This window comes from Alosa alosa, chromosome 1 (assembly GCF_017589495.1).
Source record: "Alosa alosa isolate M-15738 ecotype Scorff River chromosome 1, AALO_Geno_1.1, whole genome shotgun sequence".
Classification (NCBI taxonomy): Eukaryota; Metazoa; Chordata; class Actinopteri; order Clupeiformes; family Clupeidae; genus Alosa; species Alosa alosa.
Genome location: NC_063189.1, coordinates 3973713 through 3996268, shown reverse-complemented (window position 1 = coordinate 3996268; position 22556 = coordinate 3973713). Strand labels below are relative to the sequence as shown.

The window sequence follows — 22556 nt, the reverse complement described above, 5'->3', positions numbered from 1 at the left end:
AAGAGCCTCATGCTTGCGTTCATTAATCCACTTACTCTGCCTTTGCACCTGAAGGTGTCTGTTTTGCAACGCACGGCACGCTGCTCTCTGACCAAGTAAAGGGTAGTTTTCCTTGGACCCGCCCATACACCTGATCTAGCCAGGTAATAGTGCAGCTAAATGTCTACTTTAGGTTATGAAGGTCTAATATGGTGCAACCTTATGCAATTTGGGGAAATGGGTTACTGGTGGGAAAAACACATTTATGTTACATTTTGAAGTTTCTCACTGTTGTACACGGCCTTCTTCTTTAAAATGGTGTTCATGTGGAAATAGTGATCAGATAACCTAATCATGAGCTGCTGCTCAGTAAATTGTTGTGCAATAAATAATGATTTTATGAGGTTGTATTGAAGCTCTTCTCAGAAGTAGCTTTTGGTGACAAAATATACAGTACATATATCTGTTATCACAAATCCTTTCAGAGACTGCCTTGTAACATTTTGACCAAAAATTTGATCTGATTAATCAGTATGCATACTTACAAACTCTCAGTAATAGGCAAAATTATACAATGTTTTTTTTTATTAATTCTCATCAGTATGACATGTCAATCATTTACACTTTAAATGTAACACAAGGTAATGTAATAGAATGATACTATAACATTAACATAAACTGTATACGGTAGTAAACATTCTGCTGATACAGTCCAAAAAAAACAAACAATCAGGTAGCATCACGGTCATGTCATGTCAGCTGGAGAAGATAGACACTGCCCTCTGCTGGTAGGTAAACATGACTGCAAGGTATCAGTATCTAAATACTATAGCCAGGGAAGTGAGGAGAGTCACAAGAGCGAAAGTGTGTCCTTGTGTAGCCGCCGAGCTCAGAGCTCTTGGTCTTGTGTATATGTAGGGGTGATCCTACAACAAGGTCAAAACAGGAAATCAAAAACACATATTCAACAAACATATTGAAATGGCACGGTCCCCATGGAGATCACCATCTCACTGTCAATGCTGTCAACATGGTCAGCACCATAGAGGTTTCTATCTAAGGTCAACACTGTCAACATGGTCAGCACCATAGAGGTTTCTATCTAAGGTCAACACTGTCAAAACAGTCACAAAGTATGTTCAACTGAACTTGCTCTAGAGATGACTGATAGAAGAACTTTAAAATATCATTCTTCTTAAAAACCTATTCAAGTGTGAATACAGCTTTAAAGTTTACACTTTAAAAATAGAGCTTTACACTTCAGAGTGTGAAATACAGCTTTATCTTCTGAGGATTTATTCAGAATGGTGCAGATACATTACCGTTGGAGGACAGATGAGTGTCACAGAGTCGGTCAGGTTGGCTAGCTGGACTTTCTCACCATCCTGTTGAAACTATATAGGGAGAGAAGGGATTAAACTCGCACCATGCTCTCGCTTTAAAACATCAGACATTAACATTGTTCACACTGGACACATGAGGGGTCATTCTGTCATTAATTGGCCAGCATGTGTACAGTAGTCTAAGAGTAGTCATGCGTCATGTATTAATATAACTGTCATGAGTCATGGGGAACAATGTTACGAAACTGTGCAAAAGTGCAAATTTTGTATTTAGACACAGAATTAGACCCATGGCCTACACATCTGTAGATCCTCCCAGTCCCGGTTGATTGACAGTAACCTCTGCACAATGCCACCCCATCACTCACCATGTTGTTCCACAATCCTTTGGCCATTTCCTCATGACCTTTGACACTGAAATGGAAGCAGTCCGGAGAAAAGTAACTGAAGTCAACCGTACCATTCTACAAACAAAATCACAAAGAGTGTTAAACAAGGACTTAAAACATTTCTTTTTAGCAGAATATATGATTCTAATTAACCCGGCAAGCTGCTGTTTTTAACCATGATGGCTGCTGACTTTTATGCTATTTTAATGTGTTTTTCTTTTTTGTCAACTTTTCACTGTTTTGTAGCACTTTGAGATTTGTTGAAAATCTTCATAAATAAAATGTATTATTATTATTATTATTATTATTATTAATTATTAATAATTATTATATAAATATTATTATAAATAGTGCATAATCAGCTCATTGTTCAAGTTACAATAAATAAGTCTTCTCTGTTTAATGTCAATAGTATTACTATTAGTGGTAAATGCATAAGATTTAATGACTGTGGAAGTGCTGGGGGTGCAATGTCCTGTAGTCTCAGCAGGTGTCATCGTTATTGCTGGTAGTAGTGCACTATGCCCTTACAGGTAACTTGGGAAGGTCTGTGCTTGAGAGATAGGGCTGAAGAACCACTGCAAAGTCATTCTTGAAGAAAGTTGAGGAGTTGAGGAGTTCCTCTAGCTTAGTCTGTCGTGCAAAACACAAAATGAATATTCAGAAGCATTTCAAGGGCCACCCAAGACTGTCTCTGTCCTGAAATGAGACACCTTTGCACAGCCATAGACTACTAAACATTGAGGAGGTTCTCGTCATTTGTAATTCAGAATTGTCATCCATTTTGGATAAATGTGATGAGCACCAGGGGGCCTAGTGAACTATAACTGAGATAGTGAACCTCATACATGGCATGCTGCCATACAGTAACGTAACATATTGTATGATGAAATATGCATATGAGTACAGGAGCAAAATGAAACAGTACAGAATTGGCAGCTATTATCATCGTACAGCAATCTAGCACATACCTGGAAGCCTCGGTTGAGTGCTACAACTTCTGTCAGGTCTGTAGAGTTCTCGGCTGGTGTCACCAAACAGGAGCAGAAGAGCCTTTAGACAGAGGGAAGATAAGTATAAGTAAGTATAAGTATACTTTTGATTCTGTGAGGGAAATTTGGTCTCTGCATTTATCCCAATCCGTGAATTAGTGAAACACACTCAGCACACAGTGAACACACAGTGAGGTGAAGCACACACTAATCCCGACGCAGTGAGCTGCCTGCTACAACAGCGGCGCTCGGGGAGCAGTGAGGGGTTAGGTGCCTTGCTCAAGTAAAGTCCAAGAAAGAGCTTATGTCCACTGTGGTCCTCTGCACATCAACTCAAAACAAAAAGGCATCAATGATGAAAAGATAACTATCTGCCATCATTGGCTCACAGTGTGTATGGACTGGTCAGTGATAATTGTGTGTGTGGACTGGTCAGTGATAATTGTGTGTGTGGACTGGTCAGTGATAATTGTGGACTGGTCAATGATAATTGTGTGTGTGGACTGGTCAATGATAATTGTGTGTATTGACAGTGAAATACCTTTGTAACTGGCAGGCCACCGTTGGTTCCTGAACCTGTCTCAGTGGCTCCATGGTGAAGATTTGCACAACATTCACAATCAGCCTCGGGACCTGGGAGGAGACAGAACAGTGGAGAGGAGGGGCGTGGACAGAGCCTCAGAAATCTCCAAAATAACAGAGTATGGTATGAAGAGTATGGTATGAAGAGTATGAGATGAAGAGTATGAGATGAGTATGAGATGAAGAGTATGAGATGAAGAGTACGGTATGAAGAGTATGAGATGAAGAGTATGAGATGAAGAGTACGGTATGAAGAGTATGAGATGAAGAGTATGAGATAAGTATGAGATGAAGAGTATGAGATGAAGAGTATGAGATGAAGAGTACGGTATGAAGAGAGGTAGGATTTGTCTAGCTTGTGCATCATATGACAGGACAACATCTACTTCCTGTGTGATGTCAGGCATTACCTCGTCCATCATCATGTGAAGAGACTCGTTGATGCTGCTTATAAAGTTCTCCACAGAGTAGAGTGTCTGGGGGGAGAGGGACACATGTCACACAAGAATGGCATTCTAATTATGAAATGGATTGAAATGACTGTGCAAGTGACAGTGTATTAGTCGGTAAGAAGCAATTGTACTTTGTTTTTGCAGGAATCACAAATATCATTCATTCCAATCAGCACAGTGACAAGCTTCCAGTCCTCTGTAAAGTTAATGGCCTAAAAGAAAAGACAATACAGAGAAAATGATACATGATAAACAGACACACACACACAAATAGAGTGTAGCCATTCAGAGGGAGATATCTCCAAAGATTGTTAAGGCGGAGCAAGATATTTCGTCGTAGTTCATGTCTATGGGTGCGAAATGGGGATCGAATCCTGTCTGCATAAAGAGGCGTGTCGATGACCTATTGATGAGCGTACGTTGGAACCGGCCAACAGCATAAATAACCGGCGCACACCTGATATAAGGTCGATTTTCTCCAGACTGGAATGCTCAAAAATACTAAAAATGTACCTGAAATGTTCAGAAGGCTTTGAGGATCATGAAAACGTGCCCAAAATTCACATTCCTAACTAGAACCAAGACCTTAGCATATGTGGTGAAATTCTGAGCTATGCCCATAGACTTCAATGGAGCAGTCGCTGCCTCTGCTTTGCATGAAGGGAGATTTTGACCCCCCTCATGCGATCCGGGTTCCCGGAAATGGCTCCTGATGAAATATCTTGCTCCGCCTTAACAATCTTTGATATCTCTACACATCTGCTATCCGCTGAGGAGTGAAAAGCACATTTACTGTACGGTAGTCAGAGAAAAACCGGCTTACGGAATAGTTCTTCAAGGTGTCAATCAGGTTTCTTGCTTGTGCAGGAAAGTCACTGTGAAAACAAAAAAGAGTAACTACACACATATGATGAAATGAATGAACGAACGAATGAATGCTGGACACTACATTTCCATAAGGTATCATTGAGGACATTTCGACACCACTGTTATCAATATGATCGTACCACGTAAATCAATATTTCATGCAATATCAGGCAATGGAATAATGTGTTCTTAACCTGCTTCCTAATTTGCTAGAGGCTATTCCTTATCATTTCTAACAACCTGTTGATTATTCTATGAATAAAAGCTTATTTGAAAATGTGTAGATATATGACAATGACATGACCACTTAAATGACAGGAGGGGTCATGGTACTATAATAATAATAATAATAATGATAATACATTTTATTCAAAAGGTGCCTTTCTTGGCACTCAAGGTCACCATACATAAAACATTTAAAAAAAACAGCAGAAAATAAAAATATAAACTAGACCGCATTTCCGGCGGGAACTGCGAAAGTGTGCTTGCCCTGGTCCGGTCACCAACGTGAGCAGACAGTGGCATACGCTATGCTGAACCTGGCTTGATCCAGGCATTGTAACAGTGCCTTTCAGTGTTGGAGCAGTGGCAATATCTCAAAAGCTCTAAGAGAAGGCTATTCAACTATTGGCTTGCGGGTTGAATGCGGTTCGTTGGATTTTACCTTTGGCCTGCCTTCGAATTTAGCTTCTATGAATGAGATCAAATCAATAAAATAAAATGACAGCAGTGATTGGCTGCAAAAATAAATAATGTCACACGTCTTGCGCCTCTCAAACTGGGCTATCAGGTAACCTACAGAGGACTTGAAATTATTAAATATGACCAAGGCATTAAAAAGCTGCTTGTTTGTCAGGATACTTTTTCACTGATTTATTTAAAAAAATTATGAGCTATGAGTGTGAATGTTATATATTCCATCCCACAAATGATGTTTTACTGGTTTATTTGACAAATAATCTATATGGATTTGCTCTATAAAGACCTTATGTCTGTTTGGGATTGTTTTGTGAGCCTGGGGTTGTTTTGAGAGCCTATTGATGTAGCCTATTCAGATGTATCTCAGAATAAAGGAATAATTCATATTACTCTAAACCACCGTCTGTAAATCAACTGTATACTACTTCCCAAGGGAAGTGACGTAGGGACACCAATCCAATGCATAATATCCTTTATGGGACTAATCAGACACACCTCAAATTAATATATTTTATAGTACCCATTTGTTTCCTATGGAAACTGTTTTTTCTCAATACCTTCCATATAATAGTAGATGCCAAATCATTTTTCATATTGAGGTGTGTCTAATAAGTACCCCATAGCAGAACAGTTCTGTATTGATCTGTGTTGTCTAGGACCCCTCATATGGCAGCTATTGAGCAAAAAGCTGTTTTCCATAGGAAATAAATGTGATTCTTTAAAAAAAATTAAATATAATAGTTCATGCAAAATATTATTTCACATTGACATGTGTCTGATTAGTATCACATAGCAGAACAGTTCTATGTTGATCTGTGATGTCTAGCGAGAAAAAAGCTTGCGAGGTATTGAAAAAAGGAGACCATTCGATGGCAAATAATGTATTTTCTTTAAAATATTCATATAAAATACAGTGTGCATACAGTGACTATAAGAAGAGGTGTGTCTTATTAGTCCCACATAGGAGACTATTCTGCATTGGTTATATTATATACAAGGATATAAGGATACAAGGAAGTTTATTGTCACATGCATATAGTTACTGGAAGTAAGAAATGCAGTGAAATTATGTCTGGTGTCAGCCTATTTGTGCATTTATGGGAGGGGGGTAAAAAGTGCAGTAGAAGAGGGGTTAATAGATTAAGTGGCAAGGACTGCATAAGAAAGGTGGGGTAGGATTGGGATTGGGGGGGGGGGCACCAACAAGGAGCACCCAAAAGCAACAGGGGCAAGGAAAAACTCCCTTACCAAGGAAGAAACCTTGGGCAGATCCACGGCTCAAGGGGCTAACCCAACTGCCAGGGGGTCTTGGTGTGTGTGTGTGGGGGGGATGACACGGGGAGATGGGATAGTGTGCTGTGTATGTGGGGGAGAGGGCAGTGTGCAATATGTGTGTTGGAGAAGCTTCCTCATGAGACAATGTACTGTGTATTGGGGGGGGGGGGGGGCAGCGTGCTGTAAGTATGTTGGGGATGTGTGTTGGAGAAGCTTCCTGATGAAATAATGTGCTTTGTAGGTAGGGGAGAGGGGGGGGGGCAGTGTACTGCAAGTATGGTGAGGGGACTTACTATTGCAAGCAGAGTACTGTATGTATGATGTATGTGAGTGATGACAGTGAAGATGTGTGTGTGGGCGGGAGGGGAGTGGAGCAGTGACTGTGTGTGTGTGTGTGGGTAGGTGGGTGCAGTGTGCTTACGTATGTAGAGGATGCGTGTTGGAGAAGATCCTGAAGACAATGTGCTGTGTATGTAGGGAGGGGGGGGGGCAGTGTGCAGCAAGTATGTAGAGGAGGCTTACTGTAGCAAGCAGTGTGCTGTATGTATGTGAGGTGATGACAGTGATGATGTAAGTGTGTGTGTTTTGTGTGTGTGTGTTGGGGATGGGGGTGGGGTGGGGGTGGGGGCAGAAAGGCTAGGCAATCAAGGACATGGGTAGATAGATGGAAGAGAAATCAAAAATAATAAATAAAAAGTTCTATGGAGATGTGCAAAAGTTGGAGAAAGTCAGATGTGTGTGTGTGTGTGTGTGTGTTTTGACGTGTGTGATGAAATCAGAAAATAAATTAAAGGTCTGTAGCATAGGGAGAGGGATGTAAAAGTGCTAAAAGTCATGTAGGTGTAGGTGTGTGTGTGTGTGTGGGGGGGGGGGGTCATGAGTGCTGAGGAGTGAATGAGTGCAAAGTCAGTATAGTGTGAATTCAGAGTTGGGAAATGTTTGAGAGTGCTGAGGAGTGAATGTGTGCAAAGTCAGTATAGTGTGAGTTCAGAGTTCGGATGGCCTGGGAATAAAAACTTCTCCTGAGTCTCTCAGTTCTGGCTTTGTGACTACATAGGCGTCTTCTTGATTTCAGCGGTAGGAATAATCCATTGTTAGGATGAGAAGAGTCATTCAGAATCTTTTGGGCTCTTAGGAGTACTCTTCTGGAATAGATATCTTGTAGAGCAGGGAGTTGAGTTCTTATAGTATCGCTTCAGCTGAGCGCACTACTCTCTGCAGAGTACTACAATCTCTAACTGTGGAGTTCCCATACCAGGTGATGATGCTACCAGTTAGAACACTCTCAACCGCTGAAGTGTAGAAGGCCTTCATGATGGATGTAGAAACGTTGAATTTCCTTAGCTGACGAAGGAAGTAGAGTCGTTGTCTGGACTTCTTCAGAACATATTGAGTGTTAACAGTCCATGTTAAGTCTTCAGTAATGTGGATACCAAGGTATTTAAAACTTGTGACTCTCTCTACAGGTTGCCCGCTGATCATTAGTGGGGTGTAACTGTAGTTCTGCTGCTTCCTTCTGTAATCCTCTACCATTTCCTTGGTTTTATTGATATTCAGTGTCCAGCTGTTAGATTGACACCACTGTGCCACCTCATCAACCTGATCCAAGTGCTGTTCATTGTTGTTACTAATTAGGCCCAAGATCACTGTGTCATCTGCAAACTTGATGATGGAGGTATGACTACTGTTGGCTTTGCAGTCATGTGTGTAGATGTTGTACAGCAGTGGACTCAAAACACAGCCTTGGGGAGCACCAGTGCTGATGGTTAATGAGTCAGATGTCAGAGCCCCCACTCTAACCACTTGTGAACGGTTGGTGAGGAAGTCAAATATCCAGTGACACAGGGTGGTGTTCAGTCCTAAGGCCTTCCTCTTTGTGACCAAGGTGAGAGGTACTATCGTGTTCAATGCTTAACTAAAGTCAATGAACAGCATCCTCACATAATTCCCATTCCCCTCCTCCAGGTGAGTTAAGGTGGTGTGCATGAGGTTTGAGATGGCATCCTCTGTAGACCTGTTGGCTCTGTAAGCAAATTGGAGGGGGTCGAAGGAGGCAGGGAGGGATGAGCAGATAATGTTTTTCACAAGCTTCTCAAAACACTTCATCACTGTAGACGTCATGGCTACTGGACGGTAGTCATTCAGACATGATGGACTTTTGTTTTTCGGTACTGGAACAATAATAGACTGCTTGAGGCAAGTAGGAACTGTCTCTTGAGCCAATGATGTGTTAAAGATATAAGTGAACACAGGAGCTAACTGAGCAGCGCAGGATTTCAAAACCCTGTTCATCCGTTCCAGCAGCTTTTCTACAATTAACCCTCCTAAAGGCATTGCTCACATCAACCTCAGAGACACAGAAAGGTGCATCCTCATTTGCTTCACATGCTGCAGCTAGTGCAAGATAGTCTGTGTTTTTCATGTCAAAGCTAGCATAAAAAGCATTAAGTTCATCAGGGAGGGCTTTACTCACATTCATCATAGGAGGGGACTCTCTTTCAAAGCCAGTGATGGTTCGGAGTCGTTTCCACACTTGTGCTGGATCACCCTCCAAGAAATCAGCTTCAACTTTGTCTCTATAGCGCCGCTTAGCATCTTTAATAGCTCTACGTAAACTATAAGATGCTGCTTTGTAATCCGTCATATCCCCTGAAATAAGCCCAGCATTATAAGTCATGGTGCGTGTCTTTAATGCCGTTCTCGCTTCTCTATCCACCCATGGCTTCTGGTTAGGGAAGCTTCGGATCTTTACAGTTGGGATGATGGAGTCAGTTAGAATATTGATGTAACTCAGTGATACCTCCGTAAACTCATTTATGTCAGCAGAGTTCGTCTTGAACATCTCCCAGTCAACGTTGCTAAGGGTGTCCTGTAGCCTGGCTTCCGATTGGTCAGTCCAGCGCTTGACCTCCTTCGTCACTGGGGGTCCGTCTGACTTCTCTGTTTGTACATAGGCAGTAGGAAAACAGCGGCATGATCTGATTTTCCGAAAGCTGGTAGAGACTTAGCTTTGTAACTGTTCTTGAACTGTCTGTAGCAGTGATCCAGTGTGTTGCCAGTGTGGCTTGATGAAATTCATTCTGGACTCTCTATCCGACCACATAAAAACCTCGGGATACTTCGGTTTGGCTTTAGGGACCCTCTACTCACTACCACGTAAGTGCAATGTTGTTTGGAACTGTAGAAGAGGTATAAAAATAGTGTTTTGTAGCGGCGAAATGACATGCCCTGGTCACTTCCAGACTAACGAGTTTTGACTAAAAACGGTAAAATCAAACTTTCTCAAAACACATCCAAATGACATGATTTTGATGTCAACTCAACGTATGGTCTCACAATCATCCGTAAATTGATCTAAAGTGCAATTTACTCCGGATAATTCCTTTAACATTAACGTGACATTTCCTGCTTATTCTTTCGTCAACTCCATGCTTTTAGGAAAACAATCTTTTTATCATAGTTCCCTCTTCAATGAGCGATTACCAGCTTGTTTTTGTAACAGAGATAGCTGTTTATTGTCCCTAGGTTTACAGAAACACCTATTCATATTAATACGTATGGAGTGCTACCGACCACTGTTCATTACATGGCCCAGAATGCCTTGCATGTCAAAACAACACAGTAAAACCTAAATGCCCATAAACATATGAATTTGCATACTTGTAACATTTTTAATAATACTCTCCCATCATGATATTTAACAATAATGAAAAAATTATTTTGAATACCGTCAATGTGAAAATAACTGTACTACATCAGCAATAAATAGCTAATGTTCTCCTTACCATTTCAGTTCATAAGTCCATACTCTCCCATGGCTGAGCAAGGATTTCATGATTGGGCAAGGCTGCCCAAAGACATTGTGCATACTTGGAAGGCATTGTGATAAAAGTGCAAATGTGAATGGTGATAGTTACCAAATATGGGTGGGTGGTTTGCCAAATGCTGGAAACTTTTGGAATGTTTTCTTTTTTTTTTAGCTTATGCACCCTCATATTAGTCCCGAGTTCAAATACAAAATTTGGTATCGATATGTGACAGTGTTCCTGAGATATGGATGACTTTCTGTTTCAGAGCTTCGCCGCCGATTTCGTTTGGCTGTGACGGGCAAACGCTTTCGAAAATCAAAAATCCTTCTAGTAACTTTTGTGAGGCTTGGTCCAAGGATAATGTACGTCAAGTTTCGTGGCGTTCGGACCACATTTGTGACCTGTGAAAATTTTGTTTTGCTTTCTGTTCAATCCAATATGGCGGACAAACGACACGCCCACCTGACGTCATCTTCGCGAGCAACTTACACCGGTACTGACCGAACGTTTTAAAGTTGGAACAGTGTCTCTGTCTCAAAGGGCCTAGGCGCTAGAGCTGACAAAAAATTAGGGAGACGGGAATAATAAAACTTAAGAAGAACAATAAGTGTGCTGCTTTCAGCAAGCACACTTAATAAAACAACAGAATAAAAAGGCAATTGTCATCAGGTGGAATAGGCAGATGTGTTTTGAGGTGATTTGAAATGGGGGAATGAGTCAATGTTTCTGAGTTGGGTATTTGAAATGTGGGCTGAATGCTCCAATCCCCATGGTGATGAGACAGGTGTGAGTGCTCTGCTCTCCATGGTGGTGAGACGGGCAGTGGGGACAGACAGGTGTGAATGCTCTGCTCTCCATGGTGGTGAGACAGGTGTGAATGCTCTGCTCTCCATGGTAGTGAGACGGGCAGAAGGGACAGACAGGTGTGAATGCTCTGCTCTCCATGGTAGTGAGACCGGTGTGAATGCTCTGCTCTCCATGGTAGTGAGACAGGCGGTGGGGACAGACAGGTGTGAATGCTCTGTTCCCCATGGTAGTGAGACAGGTGTGAATGCTCTGCGTGAATGGCCTTAAAAGTAAACAGGAGGACTTTAAAGCAACACCAAAAAAAGTTCCCTCTGTCGCACGCACGCTATTTGTTTATCCAGCACCGGCTTTGCAAATAACAATGTCCACACACAAGGTAAAATATGTTGCACGATTTATGAAAGTACGATGTATTGCAACATCAGATGCAAGTCAAATTTGTAATTTCTTATGTCTCATTCCATTGAACTACCCGATCTGGCAAACTTACATAGTGCGGTTATAGCCGATAGAGGGCCGCAAAGCGAATGCAGAAGTGCCGTTCACCCTGTTACAAGTTGATGAACCACTGAAACGATTTTGGAAACATTATTTTAAGGTACAAAAAACTCTTGGTGTTGCTTTAAATTGGATACAGAATTGAACATTGTATGGTGGACGCTGGACTGTAACAGATGAATACAAAAACCTTACCGACTGTTGGCTCCTGTAACAGCCAGGTTGAGTCCGGTCTGATCTAAAGTTGTGGGTTGTCCAGTCACACTGGACGTAGGAGAAGCGCCAATCACATTCGGGTTAAAGAGCTTCACAATATCTGGAGAGGAAGGAGGAACTTGCTCATTTTCAGCAAACCAACCAAATCGTGAAACTCCATCAATCATGAACACAATAGACCAGGGGTGGGCAAACTTTTTGGCTCAAGGGCCACATTGGGTTTTGAAAATTAGCCGCACAACAACCATGTATAAATTGTGCACTGTCGCTTTAATACATAAGGGATAATGTATAGAACGCCGGTCATTACTGGGAAAATAAGTCCCGACAGGGCAAACCGGACCCCGACGCACAGCGGAGTATTTTCACAGTAATGACCGGCGTTCTATACATTATCCCGCTTATTATACGGCTACTTGCCAAAACGAAATAATAAACTCCCCACGATATGACTTTAGCCTACATAACCTAGCCTATTTGTTACCGTTCATCGTGGCATTTGCTGAGAAACAAATAGTTCGCAACACACGCTGCTGAACTTGAATCAAACATTCTGCTTTCACGTTTGAATGAAGTTCCAGTCCTTGCTTAGTGATATGAAAGACATTAATCAGAAGCACAAAACCCGTTGCCATTGACAGCGGTGATTATATACTTTGCCGGTGATTTATATAGATTTAACATAGGCCTGAACGTTGGGAAGGCCCATTCATGTGAATGGAAAGTTCTGCAGCACTCAGTCGCTTTAATTCACGTTTATTGCTCAATGATCTTCTGCCTGCTCCGCTATAGCTAGTGCTGTACCTATGGCTAGGCCCTCTCACAGTTTTTAAATGGTCAGTAGTGGGAACTACTGTTGCCTTTATGATTTCCTTTTAAAAGTTTCTTATAAGAAGGAGATATCAATTATCAACAATGACAAGCCAGCTGGAACCTGCGGCTCTCTCTCCCTCTCGTGAGTGCAGACGCGTTCCCAATTAAATGGATCGCATAATATTCACGTTAGATCTGCTGCAAAGGAAACTAGATGTACCGCAGAGCGGTACAAAATATGACCGCCGCCCAGTCCAGCACATTTTTTCCACAAAAATAAATCACACTGAAAGGCCTATATGATTCTAACTGTCTCACTAAATTGCATTATCCACACTCAATTCTCACTGGTATCTGCTAGACAACAAGTACCAAAACATTATTAGTTCATAGATTTCACATGTAAAATTCATTTTATACAACCCCACCCCCATCTTGCCTGTTCATAATTCTGAGAAATTCTTGAATTGTGTGCATGTGTGCGTGTACATGTTTATGTGTGTGTGTGTGTGTGTGTGTGTGTGTGTGTGTGTGTGTGTGTGTGTGTGTGTGCGTGCTTGTGTGTTTGCCTGCGTATGTGTGTTTGTGCATGTGCATGCATGCGTATATATGTCTACTGTGTGAGTATGTGTCATACAGTACGTACGATAACTGTGAATGTATGTGTATGCGTGTGTATCTGTTTATGCACATGTGTGCACATGGAATGGGTTAGCATGACCCCTGGAGGCAAACATACGGAAAAAATTGGTCATCCTAGGCCCTACGGTTCTCAAGATATTCACAGAAAACTGTGTCTGCCCTACCCTCCTTTCGGTGGGTCCAGTACAGTGGGGGGGGGCTACAGAAAAAAAACGATGGTTCCATGCTATCCATGGGGGTTACATGCCCACCAAGTTTCGTGTACCCCGGTCTTTCAGTGTCCCGGGAATCCTTGTTGGTGCACGGTCACTAAATGTACACATAAATTATTTTATTGTAAGGCCCCCCATGAACGAAAGTTCACAAAACTTGGCATGCATTCGGAGGGTGTCATAATGATCCTACACTTTCAATTTCGTGCAGTTTTGACCATGTCAGCCAGAGATATTGTGATGAAAACACCTAATTTTTTTGCTTTTAATTTTTAACTAGGTGGCGCTATACATGAAATAAGTGGTAATGGGATGGGTTGACATGCCCCCTTAAGACCAACATACAAAAAAAGGTGGACCTCCTAGGCCCTACGGTTCTCGAGATATTCACAGAAAACTGTCTCCGGCCACCTACAGGCCAGTTGGTGTAATATAACAGAAATTCATTTATTGTGTGGCCCCCATGAACAAAATTCCACGAAACTTGGCGTGCATTCAGAAGGTGTCAAAATGATCCTACACTTCCAATTTCGTGCAGTTTTGACTATGTTAGGTCACAGATACCTACAATTACAACACCTCATTTTTACTTTTTTTGTGTTTAACTAGGTGGCGCTATACATGAAATTAGTGGTTATGGAATGGGTTGACATGGCCCCTTGAGATCAACATACAAAAAAAGGTGGTCCTCCTAAACCTTACGGTTCTCGAGATATTCACAGAAAACTGTGTCTGCCCTACCCTCCTTTCGGGGGGTGCAGTCCAGCGTGGGGGCTACAGATCAAAACGAAAAACGATGGTTCCATGCTATCCATATGGGGTTACATGCCCACCAAGTTTTGTCTACCCCGGTCTTTCAGTGTCCCGGGAATCATTGACGGAAATTTGGACATGCGAAAAAGAAAAAAAAAAAAAAAAAAAAAAAAAAAAAATCTGACTAAACCTATATGATCACGCTACTGGGGCTTGGCGGTCATAATAACTAAGAGTTAACTTAGTTTAACATGATGTTATCTCTATTTAACATGATGTTTTGACATTGACATTGTAAATGTTCTCTAAGGAGAGTGAAAAGCAGTTTGCAGTAAAGCTAACCAACGTCGTCTCGATCGCAGGAGAAAAATAGCGAGCAGCCTGATAACCAAATGAAATGCTCGGCAGGCCAGATGAAAGTGCTTGGCGGGCCGCAGTTTGCCCACCCCTGCAATAGACGGTTTCATTTACCTTCCTGAAACAGAAGACATCAACATTCCAACTTACTTGCGAGGGTGATAACATCGTCATATGTCCCCTGTCCTCCAATGCTATAAAAGAAAACATGAAAACATAAAAAAAATCATGTTTATGACCATGGGATAGAATATAACATATAATACCACACAATCAGAATCCGATAACATTCAATCAAAACCCTGTTGTCAGATTAATTCATTCCACACAATCAGAATCTGATTAACATTCAATCAATACCCTGTTGTCAGATTAATTCATTCCACACAATCAGAATCCGATAACATTCAATCAATACCCTATTGTCAGATTAATTAATTCCACACAATCAGAATCCGATTAACATTCAATCAATACCCTATTGTCAGATTAATTCATTCCACACATAATGTCAAAGGTAGTCACTGCTTCCATCTCTATTAATGTCCTTACAGACTTAGCATAGGATGCTGTGATTATGCTATACACTGTGACCTGACTTCATGAAATTGATTATATTCAATAAAATATATAAAGTTTGTAATTTCAGAAAAAGCACTTTAAAGTTACTCTACCTCCATGAAAGTTGGCGATATTCAATGGGTACTTCCACAATGCTCGATGCATTGGCTGCAACACCAGTCTGAGATTAAAAAAAATACAGAAATGAAAAACAAATGTACACTCTCTCGCTCGCTCGCTCTCTCTCTCTCTCTCTCTCTCTCTCTCTCTCTCTCTCTCTCTCTCTCTCTTTCTCTCTCACACACACACACACAGGCTTGGACTGGTAATCTGTACAACCAGGCAAATGCCCGGTGGGCCGGTCCACATGTGGCACAGAAGACACAGAAGTGGCGTCTCGACACAGAAGTGGCGTCTCGTCTTCATTTTTTTTATTCGCGTTTAGACGAGCATTCTCAGGGGGAAATCTTTGTTTATTAAGGTTTTGCACCTCCGTTCTAATGTTACGTCACCGTTTGTTTACAACTAGAGTGGTAGGCAAGGCACTGCAGAGTGCAGGCAAGCCTACAACAGTCGGGTTGCATAGGATACACATAGTTACAAATAGCTTCAAAATTGAAATTTTAATGTCAAATATTGACCGGGATGCCGACCACTTGTGTAGGCCCTAACAGTTGGTTTTACAATAAGAAGCAAAAGGCTTAATTTAACGAATCGCTTAGCCTACCTATCCTCATGGTTGTGGAGGATGATTGTTAGTAGCTGTGAAGTCTTTTATTCTCAAGATGGCCTTATGGTGTAGCGTAGGCTAAAATACAACTATCTACAGTCATCCAAAAATGAATTGCCAGAGATAGGCTATGAAGGGGAAAAGTGCAGCATTTTAAACATGGCAAGAATATTTTTACCGGAACAGTTTGTTCTAATTTGTCTCGTGAAATTCGTGCTTGTGGACATCAATCACCTATCTTCTGTCCTTCTATTTCAAGTCATCATGAGTGTATATCATTATATAATCACAACAAATGCTAATAAATGAAAACAGAATAGGCTTATGTGCTAGCCTACAGATCAGTTTTGACCCATATGTCAAAATAAACTGATTTGATCCTATGAATAGGCCTTTATCACGGCAGCCCACAGGCAGCTGAAGCAGGGCTGTTGAATTTCCTGTTGGCAAGCAAACCACAGGTGTTCCTAAAAACATTAACGAGGCCTCTGGTTGAAGTAACTGTGGCCGAATCTGACACTTAATTAGAAACACCTGTGCTCACACAGGAACAGGGCTGTTCACTTCCTACTTTGGCTGCAGTGATAAAGGCCTATTGTTTCGCAATCACACACAACTTAACACAGCAACCTCAAACACCACTGTTGAACCTAGGCTAGGTACTGCTTCAGTCATGTAAGAAATAAGCAGTTTATGAATTATCTTTACCCGTTTAATCAAGTCCACATGACCAAAATAACAGCATATTTAAAGGCTGAGCTAGCATAACAGCCTAATATAGCCGATGCTGCAATGGATAACTAATAAAAAGTTTCATTCAATTAATAAACTTTATCACTCACATTCTGAGTTTTTCTGGGTGGTTATATATCCATGCAGATCGTCTTCGATGTTATAATATGTTTCATGATTCATGACTTTAACGCCATTAATGTTAGCCTAGATGATGCTGACTCAGACGCTGGCTATAACTGTAGGCTACCGTTTTAACGTCTGCTGAGTCTACTGCCTACCAAAACCTGTCGCTGTTCAGTTAAAGTTAAATGATCAAATATTGTTTGATTTTGTGTCAACTTTCAGAGGGAAGACATGTTCCTTTCTGGCCAAATTTCACAGCTTCTAAGAAAGTCTATCCATCGTCTTCGTGTAAAACCGAGTTTTGAACAGAGAAAAAAAGTTAGGCTACTGTACCATTAGGCTAGCCTACATGCAGGTTCTCCCATACAGATCAATGCACCAAATCGGGGCGATTTTAGCGAAATAACGTTCCTGTGACAGGCTATCAAATATTGAACAATGGGATAACGTCTCATCATCACCTTTATTGATGCCTGAAATGTTGACATTGCTGAAATACAGAGATGTAGCCTACTGAGAGGCAGCTGCAGACAACGATTTTCAATGGGTTCAACGTGTCCCTTGCCTACCAGCTGGATGCATAGACTGTATATATAGTATATACAGTCTATGGGTGGATGTAAACAAAGCTATAGAACCTAGAATACGTCACATGAAAAACTTTAATATGAAGACGCAAGAGTGTGTGATATTCGATTGGATATGCATTCCAGACCGCTGGGTGGTGGTGTGATAGAACCCGGTGCGCGTCGCCAGCAGACATTCTAATTTGACAGTTTAGCCAGAGAGGTAATTAAGGATCTTTGGTTTAGTCGTTTAGACGGAGACACAAGTTTAGAACTCTTCAAAACTCTACACTCTGGAAGGAGTCTTTAGATTTTTGCGTCTTCAAGCCCCGATGGCGGGGTCGCCGTGTAAACGAAAGGCACTTATGATCAAATATTTTGTCGTCTTCCTTCGCAATCGTTCTCGTATAAACGGCCCCTTAGACTAGGTCTATCTGCGGCCCGTCATGTAGGCATAGGCCTAGCCTATAAATGCAGTTGCATCCATTTGGCTTGGGGGGTGACAGGTCAATCATTTTGGCCTCTTCATGACAGATTCAGTGTGTGTTACGATCGCGCCCCCCTGCCCCACCCCTCAAGTGGATTTGTCCAAGCAGCCGCTAGGTTTGTGGGGAAATATAGCCTACGAGTGCATGGTAGCCTAGTAGGTGCCCTCCGCTGGCTGGTGTTCACATCATCACAGTTTAACCGTAAACAGCAGAGGTCTAGTTTTATTCCATAAATATATTGTTTTTATAGACGTTAGTTGCACCCGCTACCAAGAGCTTCCATTTACTGCACCATGTAGGCTACTGTAGTGCGGTTCTGTCAACATAAAAAAAAATACGGGTAGTCTACAATTTTCGCACAACTTGGTGGAAAAGTGTAGCACAGGTTAAAATCCAATAATTTTTGGAGCTGATCCTACTCAAAAGGAACTTCAAAGTATTTCCCATAGTATTTCCTATAGTAGGCCTAGCCTTTTAGCTCACAACGACAGTGAAAGTGAAACTTGGAAAGTGGAAGTCTCTCCACCGAGTGTTACATTAAATGCACAATCATTCGCGAGTCGATGCAGGTAAAAAGTAGGCCATCAACTGGTAGGTTAGTAATGAAAGTAGCCTAATTTTGCAAAATGTGATGACGGCACACAAACTTGGGCAAAAACATTTAGTAGGCTAGGCTATACACTTGTGGTAATAGCCTACAGTTAATGTGAATCGCGGACTATAACCAAAGTAAAGGAGATTTGCACCAAATTAAGACTGTGGTTGTGTTTCTACAACATGTTGGCACAAAACGTAATTTCTGTCAACTATGACGATGTCCATGTTCAGTAGCCTATATTTTTTAGTCAAGCAGTGACATGTGGTTTAATGCATGGGGTAACATGACGTGAGACAGACAGAAGATGAGACTGTCTTGCCTATCCCTGAATCCTGTCCTTCTCAAATCACTTTAAAATGGTGTGATTAGCAACCAGAATTAAAAAAAATCCCGGAGAGACCCCCCCGGACCCCCGTGTTATTGTGATTATAGGCTACAGACCTAAACTCTAAATGTTTGGGTTCAGTTTATGAAGTGTTGCTACAGCATAATAGGCCTACTGGGTGTTTGTTATTTATGGGGGGAATCAGGGGGGGATTTTTTTTTTTGGGGGTCGTCGGTCCAGTGGTGGGCCAGTCCAGGAGAAAATTGCCAGGGCCGAATTTTGTTCCCAGTCCGACCACTCACACACACTTACACACACACACACACACACACACACACACACACACACACACACACACACACAGCACAGAGTCTCGGTCTACTTACTGTCAGTGAATCCCCCAGTGCTGCGATGACCTTGATATCTGCAGCTTTCACCAACTCCACTGAAACCCAAACAAAACCTTTCTGTAAAGCTCAATGGAGCGCCATTCACTGCACCATTGAATCGAAGAAGATACATCTGAACAGACCATCTGAGTCTGTACTTAAACGTATTCATTTGGCAGACACGACTGGCCAAAGCGATTTACATGTCAATACAAGGACTAGTCTCCCCAGAGCCACTCAGGGTTAAGTTAGGGTGACCAGAGTGTCACAAGAGAAAACACTGCCTCAAAAGGCTATTTTGAACTAATGTGTGAACGACAGAGAGAGACGCAATGCAAATTAGCTGTAAACACATTTGAGGCTCTAGAAGAACAAAATCCTGGACGATTTTTAGGTCTCAAAAAGAGGACTTGTCTGGGAAAAAGAGGACGTCTGGTCACCCGAGTTAAAGCACCAAAGAACTTTCCCTCTGTCGTACGCATATGCTATTTGTTTATCCAGCACCGGCTTTGCAAATAATATATGTCCATAGACAAGGTAGAATATGTTGCACGTTTTATATATAAAAAAAAGTAGCCTACGATGTATTGTGACATCAGATGCAAGTCAAATTTGTAGTTTCTTATGTCTCATTCCATTGAACTACAGATCCGCTACCCGATCTGGCAAACTTACATAGAGCGGTTATAGCCGATAGAGGGCTGTGAAGCAAATGCAGAAGTGCCGTTCACCCTATTACAAGTTGATGAACGACTGAAACGATTTTGGAAACATTATTTTAAGGTACAAAAAACTCTTTGGTGTTGCTTTAAGTGCCTTGCTTAATTGCACAGCAGCCACCTGAGGCTGGGGCAGCAGCATGAAGTGGTCGACACTCACCTGATGTGGGCACAGATGAAGAGGAGCTCATGTCTGGACACTGGAAAGCACGCGGATGTTTGAAGCTCCTCGCTCTGGACCTGTCTGGGTCCACCTACAAGAGACGAGAAAAGGAACAGACAAGTCATCAAGAGCCTGCTCCATTTCCCATCTCATACACAGGTCATCAAGAGCCTGCTCCATTTCCCATCTCATACACAGGTCATCAAGAGCCTGCTCCATTTCCCATCTCATACACAGGTCATCAAGAGCCTGCTCCATTTCCCATCTCATACACAGGTCATCAAGAGCCTGCTCCATTTCCCATCTCATACACAGGTCATCAAGAGCCTGCTCCATTTCCCATTTCATCTCCCATTTCCCATCTCATTCACAAGATTTTCCTACCCAAACAGAATCTGCGTCAGTTAGTTAGTCAGCTACTTATATGATGCCTTGGGTGTGACTTGGGTGTGACTAGCTAGAGGTGAACAACAAAGCGGCAATGAATGTGGACATTCCAGTAATTAAACAACAAATGGGTGTCTTGCTTGGTTTATTGTAAATGTACATCATTCAACAATAACAAACAAAGAAACCGATGAGTAAGTCATTGCAGAGGTGTTTTTTTTTTTATTAACTATTTTTACTATGTGTTGATTTAGGCCCTACCTGTTTAATTGATTGTTTTTGTTCTATTTTAATCCAGATAGATAGATACTTTATTGATCCCCAAGGGGAAATTCAAGTTCACCTTAAAGGACTCTAGAAAAGGCTGGATCCTGGAGTGGATCTTTCATGTGTCATGGTCTTATAGTTGCCTGCTACAGTGACTGTGCAGACAAATGACGTGTGGCAAGTGTATCATTTATATGGACCTAAAAATAACCAAAACCTAAACAAACAAACACATCTGGAATATCCACATTCATGGCTGATCTTCAATCACACCTTATTTCCTTCTTCAAAGTGAAAGGTTGACTCCAGTTTCACCTTCACACCCAGCCTATATAAAAGGATAACGTCAGCGCCTATCTATATCCCACCTATGGTCAATGGATATAATTGATGATGACAAAAACAGGTAGGGGCATTTGCCTAGAGTCCCTTTAGCCTGGGTGTTCCCATGCTGCCTTGCGCGCAATTTGATTCACGCTGCTAAGGCAGCCTGGAGACCATGGAGCAAATTTTCGCCTGAGATAGGGAACCAATCACAGAACAGGGGGGACAGCTATGCACAGATGCATTTGATAGACATCCGTGGCACCCAATAAACGGATCTGGGCATTTTTTTCAAATACGAGAAAATGAACGTTTGGTTCCCAGACCACATCTCATTGAGAAGTGGTGGCGCTAGCCAGGCTAGAGTCCCTTAATTATACCTATGATAATAATGGAGAATATACATTAAACACATTAATATTATAGTTTTTTTTTTATCCAGCCACAGTCACAAATAGCCAAAGACAGAACATCAGGCAATGTCACCTGAACCAACACATGCAACATGTGAAATGGACTCTCATGTTTATATTATTTTTTTCTCTCATGTTTGTATTATTTTATTCTCTCATTATTCACCTTTATCTCTTCTCTAAATGTTGACATTTTAAGCTTTGCACAAACAATCCTATGTCCCATGCTGTCTGTGTGTGGACAAATGGAAAATCAAATCTCTTGATTCTTAAACACAGCTTTCCAAGTTCCATTTACATTCAAGTTCAAGGAATATACTGTATGTCTTTCACCAACCCTTTAAACAAAACAATCAACGAGGGTCACTTAACAGCTGACATCATAATCCAGAGTATAGTCATGGAGTTTTGGCAGTCAGGCTGAATTTAAATACTTTCTTTCATTTAATTACTTTCTTTACTTAATCCGTTCCCTCACATCTTATTTGACTGACCTTTCTTAACTCCTCCTCACTGAAGTTCTTCACAGCCTCTTCAAAATTCTTCAGCCAGCTGTTTCCTGAGGGGACATTTATTGCACATTATAAACAATAATATGAATGATGGAAGGTGTTTAAGGTTATATTTTACACAACAAATGTAATATAAGTTTCAGCACTTTTGTACGCAGAGGAGAAATACAGAAATCCACTCTAGAGCCATGAAGAGAGCTCAGAAACACGTTGGTGTTCCTTCTATTCCCTCTCACTCACCTTGAACACATCTGGAGGTCGTTACGAAGATCACACAGAAAGCAAAGAGGACCCTCATGACTACATACAAATATGTTCAGTTCCACTGCTCGTCTGTTTGTAAAACACCTGACGAGTGATAAAGGTGTGCACTCTGACGGAGCAAGTTTTACTTGACCCCTCCTACACAGACTACTCGTATTAAGGGAACAAACACCTCAGCAAGATGGAAAGACGAGTGTGTGACAGAGACAACAAGGAGGCGGACTTTTGCCCATCAACAGCCCCCTCTGCCCTAGACAACTGCCTGTTAAGGTGTCCATAGTAACATTGCTATCAGTTACTAAGTTCT

The 22556-nt window shown here is 41.6% G+C and overlaps 1 protein-coding gene across 1 annotated transcript; it reads right to left on the bottom strand.

Annotated features, from left to right (window-relative positions):
- Window positions 1-546: 546 nt before the first annotated feature.
- Window positions 547-22354, bottom strand: LOC125303193 (phospholipase B1, membrane-associated-like). Its single transcript, XM_048256783.1, has 16 exons — window positions 22226-22354; window positions 21968-22032; window positions 20080-20173; window positions 19198-19256; window positions 15360-15427; window positions 14836-14879; window positions 11888-12008; window positions 4561-4612; window positions 3869-3949; window positions 3696-3761; window positions 3245-3336; window positions 2683-2764; window positions 2243-2344; window positions 1691-1786; window positions 1302-1373; window positions 547-905 (listed from the first exon to the last, which is right to left on the bottom strand). Exons 1-16 carry the CDS (start codon window positions 22281-22283, stop codon window positions 792-794), a joined length of 1266 nt encoding a protein of 421 aa, XP_048112740.1. The 5' UTR covers window positions 22284-22354; the 3' UTR covers window positions 547-791.
- Window positions 22355-22556: the final 202 nt, after the last annotated feature.